This window comes from Ascaphus truei, unplaced genomic scaffold (genome assembly GCF_040206685.1).
Source record: "Ascaphus truei isolate aAscTru1 unplaced genomic scaffold, aAscTru1.hap1 HAP1_SCAFFOLD_477, whole genome shotgun sequence".
NCBI lineage: Eukaryota > Metazoa > Chordata > Amphibia > Anura > Ascaphidae > Ascaphus > Ascaphus truei.
Window position 1 is genome coordinate 79,832 of NW_027456808.1, and position 22,989 is coordinate 102,820.

The 22,989-nt window shown below is 49.4% G+C and overlaps 1 protein-coding gene across 1 annotated transcript in view; it reads left to right on the plus strand.

The window, feature by feature from the left end:
* Positions 1 to 22,989, plus strand: part of LOC142484948 (glutamate receptor ionotropic, kainate 5) — a 100,982-nt gene that overhangs the window by 48,398 nt on the left and 29,595 nt on the right. The window contains exons 9-10 of the mRNA XM_075584202.1: positions 11,195 to 11,302; positions 11,987 to 12,190. Coding sequence (XP_075440317.1) covers positions 11,195 to 11,302; positions 11,987 to 12,190 — 312 coding nt within the window. The remainder of the gene's footprint in view (positions 1 to 11,194; positions 11,303 to 11,986; positions 12,191 to 22,989) is intronic.

Below are 22,989 nucleotides of genomic sequence, written 5' to 3' on the forward strand. Positions count from 1 at the left end.
AGTATTGGGGAGGTGCTGGGTATGACAGTATTGGGGAGGTGGTGGATATGACAGTATTGGGGAGGTGGTGGCTATGACAGTATTGGGGAGGTGGTGACTATGACAGTATTGGGGAGGTGGTGGCTATGACAGTATTGGGGAGGTGGTGACTATGACAGTATTGGGGAGGTGGTGGCTATGACAGTATTGGGGAGGTGGTGGATATGACAGTATTGGGGAGGTGGTGTGTATGACAGTATTGGGGAGGTGGTGACTATGACAGTTTTGGGGAGGTGATGGCTACGGCAGTATTGGGGAGGTGGTGACTATGACAGTATTGGGGAGGTGGTGTGTATGAAAGTATTGGGGAGGTGGTGCGTATGACAGTATTGGGGAGGTGGTGGCTACGGCAGTATTGGGGAGGTGGTGGGTATGACAGTATTGAGGAGGTGATGACTATGACAGTATTGGGGAGGTGGTGGATATGACAGTATTGGGGAGGTGGTGTGTATGAAAGTATTGGGGAGGTGGTGCGTATGACAGTATTGGGGAGGTGGTGGCTATGACAGTATTGGGGAGGTGGTGGATATGACAGTATTCGGGAGGTGGTGGATATGACAGTATTGGGGAGGTGGTGGCTATGACAGTATTGGGGAGGTGGTGGATATGACAGTATTGAGGAGGTGGTGGATATGACATTATTGGGGAGGTGGTGACTATGACAGTATTGGGGAGGTGGTGTGTATGACAGTATTGGGGAGGTGGTGGCTATGACAGTATTGGGGATGTGGTGACTGACAGTATTGGGGAGGTGGTGGATTTGACAGTATTGGGGAGGTGGTGGCTATGACAGTATTGGGGAGGTGGTGGATATGACAGTATTGGGGAGGTGGTGGCTATGACAGTATTGGGGAGGTGGTGGATATGACAGTATTGGGGAGGTGGTGGATATGACAGTATTGGGGAGGTGGTGGCTATGACAGTATTGGGGAGGTGGTGGATATGACAGTATTGGGGAGGTGGTGGATATGACAGTATTGGGGAGGTGGTGGATATGACAGTATTGGGGAGGTGGTGGATATGACAGTATTGGGGAGGTGGTGGGTATGACAGTATTGGGGAGGTGGTGGATTTGACAGTATTGGGGAGGTGGTGGCTATGACAGTATTGGGGAGGTGGTGGGTATGACAGTATTGGGGAGGTGGTGGATATGACAGTATTGGGGAGGTGGTGGCTATGACAGTATTGGGGAGGTGGTGACTATGACAGTATTGGGAAGGTGGTGGCTATGACAGTATTGGGGAGGTGGTGACTATGACAGTATTGGGGAGGTGGTGGCTATGACAGTATTGGGGAGGTGGTGGATATGACAGTATTGGGGAGGTGGTGTGTATGACAGTATTGGGGAGGTGGTGACTATGACAGTTTTGGGGAGGTGATGGCTACGGCAGTATTGGGGAGGTGGTGACTATGACAGTATTGGGGAGGTGGTGTGTATGAAAGTATTGGGGAGGTGGTGCGTATGACAGTATTGGGGAGGTGGTGGCTACGGCAGTATTGGGGAGGTGGTGGGTATGACAGTATTGAGGAGGTGATGACTATGACAGTATTGGGGAGGTGGTGGATATGACAGTATTGGGGAGGTGGTGTGTATGAAAGTATTGGGGAGGTGGTGCGTATGACAGTATTGGGGAGGTGGTGGCTATGACAGTATTGGGGAGGTGGTGGATATGACAGTATTCGGGAGGTGGTGGATATGACAGTATTGGGGAGGTGGTGGCTATGACAGTATTGGGGAGGTGGTGGATATGACAGTATTGAGGAGGTGGTGGATATGACATTATTGGGGAGGTGGTGACTATGACAGTATTGGGGAGGTGGTGTGTATGACAGTATTGGGGAGGTGGTGGCTATGACAGTATTGGGGATGTGGTGACTGACAGTATTGGGGAGGTGGTGGCTATGACAGTATTGGGGAGGTGGTGGATATGACAGTATTGAGGAGGTGGTGGATATGACAGTATTGGTGAGATGGTGGCTATGACAGTATTTGGGAGGGGGTGGATATGACAGTATTGGGGAGGTGGTGTGTATGACAGTATTGGGGAGGTGGTGACTATGACAGTATTGGTGAGATGGTGGCTATGACAGTATTTGGGAGGGGGTGGATATGACAGTATTGGGGAGGTGGTGTGTATGACAGTATTGGGGAGGTGGTGGCTATGACAGTATTGGGGAGGTGATGACTATGACAGTATTGGGGAGGTGGTGGGTATGACAGTATTGGGGAGGTGGTGGATATGACAGTATTGGGGAGGTGGTGGATATGACAGTATTTGGGAGGGGGTGGATATGACAGTATTGGGGAGGTGGTGGGTATGACAGTATTGGGGAGGTGATGACTATGACAGTATTGGGGAGGTGGTGGATATGACAGTATTGGGGAGGTGGTGGCTATGACAGTATTGGGGAGGTGGTGGATATGACAGTATTTGGGAGGGGGTGGATATGACAGTATTGGGGAGGTGGTGGGTATGACAGTATTGGGGAGGTGATGACTATGACAGTATTGGGGAGGTGGTGGCTATGACAGTATTTGGGGTGTGGTGGATATGACAGTATTGGGGAGGTGGTGGATATGACAGTATTGGGGAGGTGGTAGGTATGACAGTATTGGGGAGGTGATGACTATGACAGTATTGGGGAGGTGGTGGGTATGACAGTATTGGGGAGGTGGTGGATATGACAGTATTGGGGAGGTGGTGGGTATGACAGTATTGGGGAGGTGGTGGATATGACAGTATTGGGGAGGTGGTGGCTATGACAATATTGGGGAGGTGGTGACTATGACAGTATTGGGGAGGTGGTGGCTATGACAGTATTGGGGAGGTGGTGACTATGACAGTGTTGGGGAGGTGGTGACTATGACAGTATTGGGGAGGTGGTGGCTATGACAGTATTGGGGAGGTGGTTGATATGACAGTATTGGGGAGGTGGTGGATATGACAGTATTGGGGAGGTGATGACTATGACAGTATTGGGGAGGTGGTGGATATGACAGTATTGGGGAGGTGGTGGATATGACAGTATTTGGGAGGGGTGGGTATGACTGTATTGGGGAGGTGGTGGATATGACAGTATTGGGGAGGTGGTGACTATGACAGTATTGGTGAGGTGGTGTGTATGACAGTATTGGGGAGGTGGTGACTATGACAGTATTGGGGAGGTGGTGGCTATGACAGTATTGGGGAGGTGGTGTGTATGACAGTATTGGGGAGGTGGTGGATATGACAGTATTGAGGAGGTGGTGGATATGACAGTATTGAGGAGGTGGTGACTATGACAGTATTGGGGAGGTGGTGGCTATGACAGTATTGGGGAGGTGGTGACTATGACAGTGTTGGGGAGGTGGTGACTATGACAGTATTGGGGAGGTGGTGGCTATGACAGTATTGGGGAGGTGGTTGATATGACAGTATTGGGGAGGTGGTGGATATGACAGTATTGGGGAGGTGGTGACAATGACAGTATTGGGGAGGTGGTGGCTATGACAGTATTGGGGAGGTGGTGGATATGACAGTATTGAGGAGGTGGTGGATATGACAGTATTGGGGAGGTGGTGGATATGACAGTATTGAGGAGGTGGTGGATATGACAGTATTGGGGAGGTGGTGGGTATGACAGTATTGAGGAGGTGGTGGATATGACAGTATTGGGGAGGTGGTGGGTATGACAGTATTGGGGAGGGGGTGGATTTGACAGTATTGGGGAGGGGGTGGGTATGACAGTATTGGGGAGGTGGTGACTATGACAGTATTGGGGAGGTGATGGGTATGACAGTATTGGGGAGGTGATGGGTATGACAGTATTGGGGAGGTGATGGGTATGACAGTATTGGGGAGGTGATGGGTATGACAGTATTGGGGAGGTGGTGGCTATGACAGTATTTGGGAGGTGGTGGATATGACAGTATTGGGGAGGTGGTTGCTATGACAGTATTAGGGAGGGGGTGGCTATGACAGTATTGGGGAGGTGGTGGTTATGACAGTATTGGGGAGATTTTGGATATGACAGTATTGGGGAGGTGGTGGCTATGACAGTATTAGGGTGGTGGTGGATATGACAGTATTGGGGAGGTGGTGACTATGACATTATTGGGGAGGTGGTGGCTATGACAGTATTGGGGAGATTTTGGATATGACAGTATTGGGGAGATTTTGGGTATGACAGTATTGGGGAGGTGGTGGGTATGACAGTATTGGGGAGGTGGTGGGTATGACAGTATTGGGGAGGTGGTGGGTATGACAGTATTGGGGAGGTGGTGACTGACAGTATTGGGGAGGTGGTGACTATGACATTATTGGGGAGGTGGTGACTATGACAGTATTGGGGAGATTTTGGATATGACAGTATTGGGGAGATTTTGGGTATGACAGTATTGGGGAGGTGGTGGGTATGACAGTATTGGGGAGGTGGTGGGTATGACAGTATTGAGGAGGTGGTGGGTATGACAGTATTGGGGAGGTGGTGGATATGACAGTATTGGGGAGGTGGTGGCTATGACAGTATTGGGGAGGTGGTGACTATGACAGTATTGGGGAGGTGGTGGATATGACAGTATTGGGGAGGTGGTGACCATGACAGTATTGGGGAGGTGGTGGGTATGACAGTATTGGGGAGGTGGTGACTATGACAGTATTGGGGAGGTGACTATGACAGTATTGGGGAGGGAGTGGATATGACAGTATTGGGGAGGTGGTGGATATGACAGTATTGGGGAGGTGGTGGGTATGACAGTATTGGGGAGGGGGTGGCTATGACAGTATTGGGGAGGTGGTGGATATGACAGTATTGGGGAGGTGGTGGATATGACAGTATTGGGGAGGTGGTGACTATGACAGTATTGAGGAGGTGGCGGATATGACAGTATTGGGGAGGTGGTGGATATGACAGTATTGGGGAGGTGGTGGATATGACAGTATTGGGGAGGTGGTGTGTATGACAGTATTGGTGAGGTGGTGGGTATGACAGTATTGAGGAGGTGGTGGGTATGACAGTATTGGGGAGGTGGTGGGTATGACAGTATTGGTGAGGTGGTGGGTATGACAGTATTGAGGAGGTGGTGGGTATGACAGTATTGGGGAGGTGGTGGGAATGACAGTATTGAGGAGGTGGTGGGTATGACAGTATTGGGGAGGTGATGGGTATGACAGTATTGGGGAGGTGGTGACTATGACAGTATTGGGGAGGTGGTGACTATGACAGTATTGGGGAGGTGGTTGCTATGACAGTATTGGGGAGGTAGTGGGTATGACAGTATTGGGGAGGTGGTGGGTATGACAGTATTGGGGAGGTGGTGGATATGACAGTATTGGGGAGGTGGTGGATATGACAGTATTGGGGAGGTGAAGACTATGACAGTATTGGGGAGGTGGTGGATATGACAGTATTGGGGAGGTGGTGGATATGACAGTATTGGGGAGGGGGTGGGTATGACAGTATTGGGGAGGTGGTGACTATGACAGTATTGGGGAGGTGGTGGGTTTGACAGTATTGGGGAGGTGGTGACTATGACAGTATTGGGGAGGTGACTATGACAGTATTGGGGAGATGGTGGATATGACAGTATTGGGGAGGTGATGGGTATGACAGTATTGGGGAGGTGGTGACTATGACAGTATTAGGGAGGTGGTGGCTATGACAGTATTGGGGAGGTGGTGGATATGACAGTATTGGGGAGGGGGTGGCTATGACAGTATTGGGGAGGTGGTGGCTATGACATTATTGGGGAGGTGGTGGCTATGACAGTATTGGGGAGGTGGTGGCTATGACAGTATTGGGGAGATTTTGGATATGACAGTATTGGGGAGGGGGTGACTATGACAGTATTGGGGAGGTGGTGGATATGACAGTATTGGGGAGGTAGTGGCTATGACAGTATTGGGGAGGTGGTGGGTATGACATTATTGGGGAGGGAGTGGATATGACAGTATTGGGGAGGTGGTGGGTATGACAGTATTGGGGAGGGGGTGGCTATGACAGTATTGGGGAGGTGGTGGATATGACAGTATTGGGGAGGTGGTGGATATGACAGTATTGAGGAGGTGGTGACTATGACAGTATTGGGGAGGTGGTGGCTATGACAGTATTGGGGAGGTGGTGACTATGACAGTATTGGGGAGGTGGTGTGTATGACAGTATTGGGGAGGTGGTGACTATGACAGTATTGGGGAGGTGGTGGATATGACAGTATTGGGGAGGTGGTGGCTATGACAGTATTGGGGAGGTGGTGGCTATGACAGTATTGGGGAGGTGGTGGGTATGACAGTATTGGGGAGGTGGTGGATATGACAGTATTGGGGAGGTGGTGGATATGACAGTATTGGGGAGGTGGTGGCTATGACAGTATTGGGGAGGTGGTGGGTATGACAGTATTGGGGAGGTGGTGGATATGACAGTATTGGGGAGGTGGTGACTATGACAGTATTGGGGAGGTGGTGGCTATGACAGTATTGGGGAGGTGGTGGATATGACAGTATTGGGGAGGTGGTGGATATGACAGTATTGGGGAGGTGGTGACTATGACAGTATTAGGGAGGTGGTGGGTATGACAGTATTGGGGAGGTGGTGGATATGACAGTATTGGGGAGGTGGTGGATATGACAGTATTGGGGAGGTGGTGACTATGACAGTATTGGGGAGGTGGTGGCTATGACAGTATTGGGGAGGTGGTGGATATGACAGTATTGGGGAGGTGGTGGATATGACAGTATTGGGGAGGTGGCGGATATGACAGTATTGGGGAGGTGGTGACTATGACAGTATTGGGGAGGTGGTGGCTATGACAGTATTGGGGAGGTGGTGGATATGACAGTATTGGGGAGGGGGTGGATATGACAGTATTGGGGAGGTGGTGGATATGACAGTATTGGGGAGGTGGTGGCTATGACAGTATTGGGGAGGGGGTGGCTATGACAGTATTGGTGAGGTGGTGGATATGACAGTATTGGGGAGGTGGTGGGTATGACAGTATTGGGGAGGTGGGAGATATGACAGTATTGGGGAGGTGGTGGCTATGACAGTATTGGGGAGGTGGTGGATATGACAGTATTGGGGAGGTGGTGGATATGACAGTATTGGGGAGGTGGTGGATATGACAGTATTGGGGAGGTGGTGACTATGACAGTATTGGGGAGGTGGTGGCTATGACAGTATTGGGGAGGTGGTGGATATGACAGTATTGGGGAGGTGGTGTGTATGACAGTATTGGTGAGGTGGTGGGTATGACAGTATTGAGGAGGTGGTGGGTATGACAGTATTGGGGAGGTGGTGGGTATGACAGTATTGGTGAGGTGGTGGGTATGACAGTATTGAGGAGGTGGTGGGTATGACAGTATTGGGTAGGTGGTGGGTATGACAGTATTGAGGAGGTGGTGGGTATGACAGTATTGGGGAGGTGATGGGTATGACAGTATTGGGGAGGTGGTGACTATGACAGTATTGGGGAGGTGGTGACTATGACAGTATTGGGGAGGTGGTTGCTATGACAGTATTGGGGAGGTAGTGGGTATGACAGTATTGGGGAGGTGGTGGGTATGACAGTATTGGGGAGGTAGTGGATATGACAGTATTGGGGAGGTGGTGGATATGACAGTATTGGGGAGGTGAAGACTATGACAGTATTGGGGAGGTGGTGGATATGACAGTATTGGGGAGGTGGTGGATATGACAGTATTGGGGAGGGGGTGGGTATGACAGTATTGGGGAGGTGGTGACTATGACAGTATTGGGGAGGTGGTGGGTTTGACAGTATTGGGGAGGTGGTGACTATGACAGTATTGGGGAGGTGACTATGACAGTATTGGGGAGATGGTGGATATGACAGTATTGGGGAGGTGATGGGTATGACAGTATTGGGGAGGTGGTGACTATGACAGTATTGGGGAGGTGGTGGCTATGACAGTATTGGGGAGGTGGTGGATATGACAGTATTGGGGAGGGGGTGGCTATGACAGTATTGGGGAGGTGGTGGCTATGACATTATTGGGGAGGTGGTGGCTATGACAGTATTGGGGAGGTGGTGGCTATGACAGTATTGGGGAGATTTTGGATATGACAGTATTGGGGAGGGGGTGACTATGACAGTATTGGGGAGGTGGTGGATATGACAGTATTGGGGAGGTAGTGGCTATGACAGTATTGGGGAGGTGGTGGGTATGACATTATTGGGGAGGGAGTGGATATGACAGTATTGGGGAGGTGGTGGGTATGACAGTATTGGGGAGGGGGTGGCTATGACAGTATTGGGGAGGTGGTGGATATGACAGTATTGGGGAGGTGGTGGATATGACAGTATTGGGGAGGTGGTGACTATGACAGTATTGGGGAGGTGGTGGCTATGACAGTATTGGGGAGGTGGTGACTATGACAGTATTGGGGAGGTGGTGTGTATGACAGTATTGGGGAGGTGGTGACTATGACAGTATTGGGGAGGTGGTGGATATGACAGTATTGGGGAGGTGGTGGCTATGACAGTATTGGGGAGGTGGTGGCTATGACAGTATTGGGGAGGTGGTGGGTATGACAGTATTGGGGAGGTGGTGGATATGACAGTATTGGGGAGGTGGTGGATATGACAGTATTGGGGAGGTGGTGGCTATGACAGTATTGGGGAGGTGGTGGATATGACAGTATTGGGGAGGTGGTGGATATGACAGTATTGGGGAGGTGGTGACTATGACAGTATTGGGGAGGTGGTGGCTATGACAGTATTGGGGAGGTGGTGGATATGACAGTATTGGGGAGGTGGTGGATATGACAGTATTGGGGAGGTGGTGACTATGACAGTATTAGGGAGGTGGTGGGTATGACAGTATTGGGGAGGTGGTGGATATGACAGTATTGGGGAGGTGGTGGATATGACAGTATTGGGGAGGTGGTGACTATGACAGTATTGGGGAGGTGGTGGCTATGACAGTATTGGGGAGGTGGTGGATATGACAGTATTGGGGAGGTGGTGGATATGACAGTATTGGGGAGGTGGCGGATATGACAGTATTGGGGAGGTGGTGACTATGACAGTATTGGGGAGGTGGTGGCTATGACAGTATTGGGGAGGTGGTGGATATGACAGTATTGGGGAGGGGGTGGATATGACAGTATTGGGGAGGTGGTGGATATGACAGTATTGGGGAGGTGGTGGCTATGACAGTATTGGGGAGGGGGTGGCTATGACAGTATTGGTGAGGTGGTGGATATGACAGTATTGGGGAGGTGGTGGGTATGACAGTATTGGGGAGGTGGTGGCTATGACAGTATTGGGGAGGTGGTGGCTATGACAGTATTGGGGAGGTGGTGGGTATGACAGTATTGGGGAGGTGGTGGATATGACAGTATTGGGGAGGTGGTGGATATGACAGTATTGGGGAGGTGGTGGCTATGACAGTATTGGGGAGGTGGTGGATATGACAGTATTGGGGAGGTGGTGGATATGACAGTATTGGGGAGGTGGTGACTATGACAGTATTGGGGAGGTGGTGGCTATGACAGTATTGGGGAGGTGGTGGATATGACAGTATTGGGGAGGTGGTGGATATGACAGTATTGGGGAGGTGGTGACTATGACAGTATTAGGGAGGTGGTGGGTATGACAGTATTGGGGAGGTGGTGGATATGACAGTATTGGGGAGGTGGTGGATATGACAGTATTGGGGAGGTGGTGACTATGACAGTATTGGGGAGGTGGTGGCTATGACAGTATTGGGGAGGTGGTGGATATGACAGTATTGGGGAGGTGGTGGATATGACAGTATTGGGGAGGTGGCGGATATGACAGTATTGGGGAGGTGGTGACTATGACAGTATTGGGGAGGTGGTGGCTATGACAGTATTGGGGAGGTGGTGGATATGACAGTATTGGGGAGGGGGTGGATATGACAGTATTGGGGAGGTGGTGGATATGACAGTATTGGGGAGGTGGTGGCTATGACAGTATTGGGGAGGGGGTGGCTATGACAGTATTGGTGAGGTGGTGGATATGACAGTATTGGGGAGGTGGTGGGTATGACAGTATTGGGGAGGTGGGAGATATGACAGTATTGGGGAGGTGGTGGCTATGACAGTATTGGGGAGGTGGTGGATATGACAGTATTGGGGAGGTGGTGGATATGACAGTATTGGGGAGGTGGTGGATATGACAGTATTGGGGAGGTGGTGACTATGACAGTATTGGGGAGGTGGTGGCTATGACAGTATTGGGGAGGTGGTGGATATGACAGTATTGGGGAGGTGGTGGCTATGACAGTATTGGGGAGGTGGTGGCTATGACAGTATTGGGGAGGTGGTGGGTATGACAGTATTGGGGAGGTGGTTGATATGACAGTATTGGGGAGGTGGTGGATATGACAGTATTGGGGAGGTTGTGACTATGACAGTATTGGGGAGGTGGTGGCTATGACAGTATTGGGGAGGTGGTGACTATGACAGTATTGGGGAGGTGGTGGCTATGACAGTATTGGGGAGGTGGTGACTATGACAGTATTGAGGAGGTGGTGACTATGACAGTATTGGGGAGGTGGTGGCTATGACAGTATTGGGGAGGTGGTGGCTATGACAGTATTGGGGAGGTTGTGACTATGACAGTATTGGGGAGGTGGTGACTATGACAGTATTGGGGAGGTGGTGGCTATGACAGTATTGGGGAGGTGGTGGCTATGACAGTATTGGGGAGGTTGTGACTATGACAGTATTGGGGAGGTGGTGGCTATGACAGTATTGGGGAGGTGGTGGGTATGACAGTATTGTGGAGGTGGTGACTATGACAGTATTGGGGAGGTGGTGGGTATGACAGTATTGGGGAGGTGGTGGGTATGACAGTATTGGGGAGGTGGTGACTATGACAGTATTGGGGAGGTGGTGGCTATGACAGTATTGGGGAGGTGGTGGCTATGACAGTATTGGGGAGGTTGTGACTATGACAGTATTGGGGAGGTGGTGGCTATGACAGTATTGGGGAGGTGGTGGCTATGACAGTATTGGGGAGGTGGTGACTATGACAGTATTGGGGAGGTGGTGGATATGACAGTATTGGGGAGGTGGTGGCTATGACAGTATTGGGGAGGTGGTGACTATGACAGTATTGGGGAGGTGGTGACTATGACTGTATGGAGGAGGTGTCAGGCATAAGTCCTTAATATAGGAAACACTTTCCTTGCAGATCGGAGTCTGGTATTCCAACCGCACGCTGGCCATGAATGCCACCACCCTGGACATTAACCTTTCAGAGACCCTGGAGAACAAGACTCTTGTGGTCACTACTATCCTGGTGAGTTCAGTGGGAGATTCAAACTGCCCCGTGTGTCCCCTCCGACTCCTCTCTCCACACTGAGTCATCCATTCTCGCCCTCACTAATTCTTCTCTCCCGCTCCTGCCCCCTCTACCTTCTCTCTCTCATACCCTCTCTAATAACTTCTCTCCCTGTCCTCCCCGTCTTCTCTCTTTCTCATCCTATTCCCTTTCTATTCATGTACTCACAGATCAACCATTTTCTCATTCTCTCTTTTGTCCACACCTTCCCCTCTACCTTCTCACCCCTCTCCAGTCCTACTCTACCTTCTCTCCTCTCTCAAGTCCTCTTTTGCATTCTCACCCCCTCCAGTTCTCTTCTCCCCTCTCCAGATCTCCTTTACCTTCTCTCCACTCTCCAGTCCTCCTATACCTTCTCTCCCTTATCCAGTTCTCCTCTACCTTCTCTCCCCTCTTCAGTTCTCCTCTACCTTCTCTCCAGCCCTCTACCTTCACTCTCCTCTCCACTCCTCCTCTACCTTCACTCCCCTCTCCAGTCCTCCTCTACCTTCACTCCCCTCTCCAGTCCTCCTCTACTTTCTATTCCCTCTCAAATCCTCCTTTCCCTTCTCTACCTTCTGTAGTCTTCTCTTCCACGTTCTCCTTCCTCTGTCTCTTCCTGTCCCTTCCCTTCCTCTTTAACTGGCATCTCTCCCTCCCCAGGAGAATCCATACATGATGCGCCGGGCGAATTTCCGCTCCCTGTCTGGGAATGACCAGTACGAGGGTTTTTGTGCAGAGATGTTACAGGAACTGGCCTCTCTCCTGCGTTTCCAGTACAGAATCAAACTGGTGGAGGACGGGCTCTATGGGGCCCCTGAACCCAACGGCTCCTGGACGGGGATGGTGGGGGAGCTCATCAACAGGGTGCGTGACTACAACATTCATACCACCTCCAACCTCCATTAAAATATCCCACTATGTAACCATCACACCACCTCCAACCCCCATTAAATCCTCTCACCCGTGTAACCATCACACCACCTCCAACCCCCATTAAATCATCTCACCCGTGTAACCATCACACCACCTCCAACCCCCATTAAATCATCTCACCCGTGTAACCATCACACCACCTCCAACCACCATTAAATCATCTGACCCGTGTAACCATCACATCACCTCCAACCCCCATTAAATCATCTCACCCGTGTAACCATTACACCACCTCCAACCCCTATTAAATCATCTCACCCGTTTAACCATTACACCACCTCCAGCCCCCATTAAATCATCTCACCTGTGTAACCATCACACCATCTCCAGCCCCCATTAAATCATCTCACCCGTGTAACCATCACACCACCTCCAACCCCCATTAAATCCTCTCACCCGTGTAACCATCATATCACCTCCAACCCCCATGAAATCATCTCACCCGTGTAATCAACACACCAACTCCAGCCCCATTAAATCATCTCACCCGTGTAACCAACACACCACCTCCAACCCCCATTAAATCATCTCACCCGTGTAGCCATCACACCACCTCAACACCCATTAAATCATCTCACACTTGTAACCATCATATCACCTCCAACCCCCATTAAATCATCTCACCCGTGTAACCATCACACCACCTCAACCCCCATTAAATCATCTCACCTGTGTAAGCATCACACCACCTCCAACCCCCATTAAATCATCTCACCCGTGTAACCAACACACCACCTCTAACCCCATTAAATCATCTCACCCGTGTAACCATCATATCACCTCCAACCCCCATTAAATCCTCTCACCCGTGTAACCATCACACCACCTCCAGCCCCCATTAAATCCTCTCACCCGTGTAACCAACACACCACCTCCAACCCCCATTAAATCATCTCACCCGTGTAACCATCACACTACCTCCAACCCCCATTAAATCATCTCGCCCATGTAACCATCACACCACCTCCAGCCCCCATTAAATCATCTCACCTGTGTAACCATCACACCACCTCCAACCCCCATTAAATCCTCTCACCCATGTAACCATCACACCACCTCCAACCCCAATTAATTAATCTCACCTGTGTAACCATCACACCATCTCCAACCCTCATTAAATCCTCTCACCCGTGTAACCATCACACCACCTCCAACCCCCATTAAATCATCTCACCCGTGTAACCATCACACCACCTCCAACCCCCATTAAATCATCTCACCCGTGTAACCAACACACCACCTCCAACCCCCATTAAATCATCTCACCCGTGTAACCATCACACCACCTCCAACCCCCATTAAATCCTCTCACCCGTGTAACCATCACACCACCTCCAACCCCCAGTAAATCATCTCACCCGTGTAACCATCACACCACCTCCAACCCCCATTAAATCATCTCACCCGTGTAACCATCACACCACCTCCAACCCCCATTAAATCCTCTCACCCGTGTAACCATCACACCACCTCCAACCCCCATTAAATCCTCTCACCCGTGTAACCATCACACCACCTCCAACCCCCATTAAATCCTCTTACCCGTGTAACCATCACACCACCTCCAGCCCCCATTAAATCATCTCACCCGTGTAACCAACACACCACCTCCAACCCCCATTAAATCATCTCACCCGTGTAACCATCACACCACCTCCAACCCCCATTAAATCCTCTCATCCGTGTAACCATCACACCACCTCCAGCCCCCATTAAATCATCTCACCCGTGTAACCATAACACCACCTCCAACCCCCATTAAATCCTCTCATCCGTGTAACCATCACACCACCTCCAACCCCCATTAAATCCTCTCATCCGTGTAACCATCACACCACCTCCAACCCCCATTAAATCCTCTCATCCGTGTAACCATCACACCACCTCGAGCCCCCATTAAATCATCTCACCCGTGTAACCTTTAACCACCTCCAACCCCCATTAAATCATCTCACCCGTGTAACCATCACACCACCTCCAACCCCCATTAAATCATCTCACCCGTGTAACCATCACACCACCTCCAACCCCCATTAAATCATCTCACCCGTGTAACCATCACATCACCTCCAACCCCCATTAAATCATCTCACCCGTGTAACCAGCACACCACCTCCAACCCCCATTAAATCATCTCACCCGTGTAACCATCACACCACCTGCAACCCCCATTAAATCCTCTCACCCGTGTAACCATCACACCACCTCCAACCCCCATTAAATCCTCTCACCCGTGTAACCATCACACCACCTCCAACCCCCATTAAATCATCTCACCCGTGTAACCAACACACCACCTCCAACCCCCATTAAATCATCTCACCCGTATAACAATCACACCACCTCCAACCCCCATTAAATCCTCTCACCCAGGTAACCATCACACCACCTCCAACCCCCATTAAATCCTCTCACACGTGTAACCATCACACCACCTCCAACCCCCATTAAATCATCTCACCCGTGTAACCATCACACCACCTCCAACCCCCATTAAATCATCTCACCCGTGTAACCAACCCACCACCTCCAACCCCCATTAAATCATCTCACCCGTGTAACCATCACATCACCTCCAACCCCCATTAAATCATCTCACCCGTGTAACCATCACACCACCTCCAGCCCCCATTAAATCATCTCACCCGTGTAACCAACACACCACCTCCAATCCCCATTAAATCATCTCACCCGTGTAACCATCACACCACCTCAACCCCCATTAAATCCTCACACACGTGTAACCATCACACCACCTCCAACCCCCATTAAATCCTCTCACCTGTGTAACCATCACACCACTTCCAACCCCTATTAAATCCTCTCACCCGTGTAACCATCACACCACCTCCAAACCCTATTAAATCATCTCACCCGTGTAACCATCACATCACCTCCAACCCCCATTAAATCATCTCACCCGTGTAACCATCACACCACCTCCAACCCCCATTAAATCATCTCACCCGTGTAACCATCACACCACCTCCAACCCCCATTAAATCCTCTCACCCGTGTAACCATCACACCACCTCCAACCCCCAGTAAATCATCTCACCCGTGTAACCATCACACCACCTCCAACCCCCATTAAATCATCTCACCCGTGTAACCATCACACCACCTCCAACCCCCATTAAATCCTCTCACCCGTGTAACCATCACACCACCTCCAACCCCCATTAAATCATCTCACCCGTGTAACCATCACACCACCTCCAACCCCCATTAAATCCTCTTACCCGTGTAACCATCACACCACCTCCAGCCCCCATTAAATCATCTCACCCGTGTAACCAACACACCACCTCCAACCCCCATTAAATCATCTCACCCGTGTAACCATCACACCACCTCCAACCCCCATTAAATCCTCTCATCCGTGTAACCATCACACCACCTCCAACCACCATTAAATCATCTCACCCGTGTAACCATAACACCAACTCCAACCCCCATTAAATCCTCTCATCAGTGTAACCATCACACCACCTCCAACCCCCATTAAATCCTCTCATCCGTGTAACCATCACACCACCTCGAGCCCCCATTAAATCATCTCACCCGTGTAACCTTTACCCACCTCCAACCCCCATTAAATCCTCTCACCCAGGTAACCATCACACCACCTCCAACCCCCATTAAATCCTCTCACCCGTGTAACCATCACACCACCTCCAACCCCCATTAAATCATCTCACCCGTGTAACCATCACACCACCTCCAACCCCCATTAAATCATCTCACCCGTGTAACCATCACACCACCTCCAACCCCCATTAAATCATCTCACCCGTGTAACCATCACATCACCTCCAACCCCCATTAAATCATCTCACCCGTGTAACCAGCACACCACCTCCAACCCCCATTAAATCATCTCACCCGTGTAACCATCACACCACCTGCAACCCCCATTAAATCCTCTCACCCGTGTAACCATCACACCACCTCCAACCCCCATTAAATCCTCTCACCCGTGTAACCATCACACCACCTCCAACCCCCATTAAATCATCTCACCCGTGTAACCATCACACCACCTCCAACCCCCATTAAATCCTCTTACCCGTGTAACCATCACACCACCTCCAGCCCCCATTAAATCATCTCACCCGTGTAACCAACACACCACCTCCAACCCCCATTAAATCATCTCACCTGTGTAACCATCACACCACCTCCAACCCCCATTAAATCCTCTCATCCATGTAACCATCACACCACCTCCAGCCCCCATTAAATCATCTCACCCGTGTAACCATCACACCACCTCCAACCCCCATTAATGACTCTCATCCGTGTAACCATCACACCACCTCCAACCCCCATTAAATCATCTCACCCGTGTAACCATCACACCACCTCCAACCCCCATTAAATCCTCTCATCCGTGTAACCATCACACCACCTCGAGCCCCCATTAAATCATCTCACCCGTGTAACCTTTACCCACCTCCAACCCCCATTAAATCATCTCACCCGTGTAACCATCACACCACCTCCAACTCCCATTAAATCCTCTCACCCGTGTAACCATCACACCACCTCGATCCCCCATTAAATCATCTCACCCGTGTAACCATCACACCACCTCCAACCTCCATTAAATCATCTCACCCGTGTAACCATCACACCACCTCTAACCCCCATTAATTAATCTCACCCGTGTAACCATCACATCACCTCCAACCCCCATTAAATCCTCTCACACGTGTAACCATCACACCACCTCCAACCCCCATTAATTAATCTCACTCGTGTAACCATCACACCACCTCCAACCCCCATTAAATCCTCTCACCCGTGTAACCATCACACCACCTCCAACCCCCATTAATTAATCTCACCCGTGTAACCATCACACCACCTCCAACCCCCATTAAGTCCTCTCACCCGTGTAACCATCAAACCACCTCCAACCCCCATTAAATCATCTCACCCGTGTAACCATCACACCACCTCCAGCCCCCATTAAATCATCTCACCCGTGTAACCATCACACCACCTCCAACCCACATTAAATCATCTCACCCGTGTAACCATCACACCACCTCAACCCCCATTAAATCATCTCACCCGTGTAACCATCACACCACCTCCAGCCCCCATTAAATCCTCTCACCCATGTAACCATCACAACACCTCCAACCCCCATTAAATCCTCTCACCCGTGTAACCATCACACCACCTCGAGCCCCCATTAAATCATCTCCCCCGTGTAACCTTTACCCACCTCCAACCCCCATTAAATCCTCTCACCCAGGTAACCATCACACCACCTCCAACCCCCAATTAAATCCTCTCACCCGTGTAACTATCACACCACCTCCAGCCCCCATTAAATCCACTCACCCAGGTAACCATCACACCACCTCCAACCCCCAATAAATCATCTCACCCGTATAACTATCACACCACCTCCAGCCCCCATTAAATCCACTCATCCGTGTAACCATCACACCACCTCCAACCCCCATTAAATCATCTCACCCGTGTAACCATCACACCACCTCCAACCCCCATTAAATCATCTCACCCGTGTAATCATCACACCACCTCAACCCCCATTAAATCATCTCACCCATGTAACCATCACACCACCTCCAACCCCCATTAAATCATCTCACCCGTGTAACCATCACACCACCTCCAACCCCCATTAAATCATCTCACCCGTGTAATCATCACACCACCTCCAACCCCCATTAAATCATCTCACCCGTGTAACCATCACACCACCTCCAACCCCCATTAAATCATCTCACCCGTGTAACCATCACACCACCTCCAACCCCCATTAAATCATTTCACCCGTGTAACCATCACATCACCTTCAGCCCCCATTAAATCCTCTCACCCGTGTAACCATCAGTACATCTCACCCTATCTCAGTCATTCTCTTCTCATTTACATGTAAGGTTTTTGTTACCCCTGTGCAGACCCCTCTGACAGTGAAAGGGATACGCTTGTTTTGGGTTATTCTGCTTCAGTTTGTGTAATTGTTATTCTCTCCTCGCCTTTTCACGGCGTTTTTTTCCGTGAATCTTTTTCTGTGATTCCTCACTTTTTTTCCTGTCCGATTTCGGGGGGCGCGTGTTCCCGAGAAGAGAATTGAATTCCCCTTTGCGTCTGATGTGAGTGGTGTCACATTTCCATGTGTTGTGTCACATTTCCCTGCGTTGTCCCATTTCCGTGCATTGTGTCACATTTCCCTGTGTTGTGTCACATTTCTGTGCATTGTGTCACATTTCCGTGCATTGTATCACATTTCCGTGCGTTGTGTCACATTTCCGTGCGTTGTGTCACATTTCCGTGCATTGTATCACATTTCCATGCGTTGTATCACATTTCCCTGCATTGTGTCACATTTCCATGTGTTGTCACATTTCCGTGCTTTGTATCACATTTCCGTGCATTGTGGCAAATTTCCATGTGTTGTCACATTTCCCTGCGTTGTCACATTTCCGTGCATTGTGTCACATTTCCATGTGTTGTCACATTTCCCTGCGTTGTCACATTTCCGTGCGTTGTGTTACATTTCCGTGCGTTGTGTCACATTTTCCTGCGTTGTCACATTTCCGTGCATTGTGTCACATTTTCCTGCGTTGTCACATTTCCGTGCATTGTGTCACATTTCCATGTGTTGTCACATTTCCGTGCGTTGTGTCACATTTCCGTGCGTTGTGTCACATTTTCCTGTGTTGTCACATTTCCAAGCGTTGTATCACATTTCCATGTGTTGTCACATTTCCCTGCGTTGTCACATTTCCCTGCGTTGTCACATTTCCGTGCATTGTGTCACATTTCCGTGCATTGTGTCACATTTCCATGTGTTGTCACATTTCCGTGCGTTGTGTCACATTTCCGTGCATTGTGTCACATTTTCCTGCGTTGTCACATTTCCGTGCATTGTGTCACATTTCCATGTGTTGTCACATTTCCGTGCATTGTGTCACATTTCCGTGCGTTGTGTCACATTTTCCTGCGTTGTCACATTTCCAAGCGTTGTATCACATTTACCAGTGTTGTCACATTTCCGTGCGTTGTATCACATCTCTGTGCATTGTATCACATCTCTGTGCATTGTGTCACATTTCCCTGTGTTGTATCATATTTCCGTGCGTTGTGTCAAATTTCCCTGCATTGTATTACATTTCCGTGCGTTGTCAGATTTCCGTGCGTTGTATCACATTTCCGTGCATTGTGTCACATTTCCATGCGTTGTCACATTTCCGTGCGTTGTATCACATTTCCGTGCATTGTGTCACATTTCCATGCGTTGTCACATTTCCCTGCGTTGCGTTACATTTCCGTGCGTTGTGTCACATTTCCGTGCGTTGTATCACATTTCCGTGCGTTGTATCACATTTCCCTGCGTTGTCACATTTCCGTGCGTTGTGTCACATTTCCATGCGTTGTATCACATTTCCGTGCGTTGTATCACATTTTCCTGCGTTGTCACATTTCCGTGCGTTGTGTCACATTTCCCTGTGTTGTGTCACATTTCCGTGCGTTGTGTCACATTTCCCTGTGTTGTGTCACATTTCCGTGTGTTGTGTCACATTTCCCTGCATTGTGTCACATTTCCCTGCATTGTGTCACATTTCCCTGCATTGTCACATTTCCCTACATTGTCACATTTCCCTGCGTTGTCACATTTCCCTGCGTTGTCACATTTCCCTGCATTGTGACACATTTCCGTGCATTGTGTCACATTTCCGTGCATTGTGTCACATTTCCGTGCTTTGTATCACATTTCCGTGCATTGTGTCACAGTTCCGTGCATTGTGTCACATTTCCGTGCATTGTGTCACATTTCCCTGCGTTGTTACATTTCCCTGCATTGTGTCACATTTCCGTGCATTGTGTCACATTTCCGTGCATTGTGTCACATTTCCGTGCTTTGTATCACATTTCCGTGCATTGTGTCACATTTCCGTGCTTTGTATCACATTTCCCTGCATTGTGTCACATTTCCGTGCATTGTGTCACATTTCCGTGCTTTGTATCACATTTCCCTGCATTGTGTCACATTTCCGTGCTTTGTATCACATTTCCGTGCTTTGTATCACATTTCCGTGCGCTGTATCACATATCCGTGCATTGTGTCACATTTCCGTGCATTGTGTCACATTTCCGTGCACTGTATCACATTTCCGTGCTTTGTATCACATTTCCGTGCATTGTGTCACATTTCCGTGCTTTGTATCACATTTCCCTGCATTGTGTCACATTTCCGTGCTTTGTATCACATTTCCCTGCATTGTGTCACATTTCCGTGCATTGTCACATTTCTCTGCGTTGTCACATTTCCGTGCGTTGTCACATTCCCTGCATTGTGTTACATTTCCGTGCATTATGTCACATTTCCGTGCATTGTGTCACATTTCCGTGCTTTGTATCACATTTCCGTGCATTGTGTCACATTTCCGTGCTTTGTATCACATTTCCGGGCATTGTGTGACATTTCCGTGCTTTGTATCACATTTCCGTGCTTTGTATCACATTTCCCTGCATTGTGTCACATTTCCGTGCTTTGTATCACATTTCCGTGCTTTGTGTCACATTTCCGTGCTTTGTATCACATTTCCCTGCATTGTGTCACATTTCCGTGCTTTGTATCACATTTCCCTGCATTGTGTCACATTTCCGTGCTTTGTATCACATTTCCCTGCATTGTCACATTTCCGTGCGCTGTGTCACATTTCCCTGCATTGTCACATTTCCGTGCTTTGTATCACATTTCCGTGCATTGTGTCACATTTCCGTGCTTTGTATCACATTTCCCTGCATTGTGTCACATTTCCGTGCTTTGTATCACATTTCCCTGCATTGTGTCACATTTCCGTGCTTTGTATCACATTTCCGTGCATTGTGTCACATTTCCGTGCTTTGTATCACATTTCCGTGCATTGTGTCACATTTCCGTGCTTTGTATCACATTTCCCTGCATTGTGTCACATTTCCGTGCTTTGTATCACATTTCCCTGCATTGTGTCACATTTCCGTGCGCTGTCACATTTCCGTGCATTGTGTCACATTTCCGTGCGCTGTGTCACATTTCCGTGCTTTGTATCACATTTCCCTGCATTGTGTCACATTTCCCTGCATTGTGTCACATTTGCGTGCATTGTGTCACATTTGCGTGCTTTGTATCACATTTCCCTGTATTGTGTCACATTTCCGTGCTTTGTATCACATTTCCCTGCATTGTCACATTTCCGTGCGCTGTGTCACATTTCCCTGCATTGTGTCACATTTCCGTGCGCTGTGTCACATTTCCCTGATTGTCACATTTCCGTGCGCTGTGTCACATTTCCGTGCTTTGTATCACATTTCCGTGCGCTGTGTCACATTTCCCTGCATTGTGTCACATTTCCGTGCGCTGTGTCACATTTCCCTGCATTGTGTCACATTTCCCTGCATTGTCACATTTCCGTGCGCTGTGTTACATTTCCGTGCATTGTGTCACATTTCCCTGCGTTGTCACATTTCCGTGCTTTGTGTCACATTTCCGTGCTTTGTATCACATTTCCCTGCATTGTGTCACATTTCCGTGCGCTGTGTCACATTTCCGTGCTTTGTATCACATTTCCCTGCATTGTGTCACATTTCCGTGCGCTGTGTCACATTTCCCTGCATTGTGTCAAATTTCCGTGCGCTGTGTCACATTTCCGTGCGCTGTGTCACATTTCCCTGCATTGTGTCACATTTCCGTGCGCTGTGTCACATTTGCCTGCATTGTGTCACATTTCCGTGCTTTGTGTCACATTTCCCTGCATTGTGTCACATTTCCGTGCGCTGTGTCACATTTCCCTGATTGTCACATTTCCGTGCGCTGTGTCACATTTCCGTGCTTTGTATCACATTTCCGTGCGCTGTGTTACATTTCCCTGCATTGTGTCACATTTCCGTGCATTGTGTCACATTTCCCTGCATTGTCACATTTCCGTGCGCTGTGTCACATTTCCCTGCATTGTGTCACATTTCCCTGCATTGTCACATTTCCGTGCGCTGTGTCACATTTCCCTGCTTTGTGTCACATTTCCCTGCATTGTGTCACATTTCCGTGCGCTGTGTCACATTTCCCTGCATTGTGTCACATTTCCGTGCGCTGTGTCACATTTCCCTGCATTGTGTCACATTTCCCTGCATTGTCACATTTCCGTGCGCTGTGTTACATTTCCGTGCATTGTGTCACATTTCCCTGCGTTGTCACATTTCCGTGCTTTGTGTCACATTTCCGTGCTTTGTATCACATTTCCCTGCATTGTGTCACATTTCCGTGCGCTGTGTCACATTTCCGTGCTTTGTATCACATTTCCCTGCATTGTGTCACATTTCCGTGCGCTGTGTCACATTTCCCTGCATTGTGTCAAATTTCCGTGCGCTGTGTCACATTTCCGTGCGCTGTGTCACATTTCCCTGCATTGTGTCACATTTCCGTGCGCTGTGTCACATTTGCCTGCATTGTGTCACATTTCCGTGCTTTGTGTCACATTTCCCTGCATTGTGTCACATTTCCGTGCGCTGTGTCACATTTCCCTGATTGTCACATTTCCGTGCGCTGTGTCACATTTCCGTGCTTTGTATCACATTTCCGTGCGCTGTGTCACATTTCCCTGCATTGTGTCACATTTCCGTGCATTGTGTCACATTTCCCTGCATTGTCACATTTCCGTGCGCTGTGTCACATTTCCCTGCATTGTGTCACATTTCCCTGCATT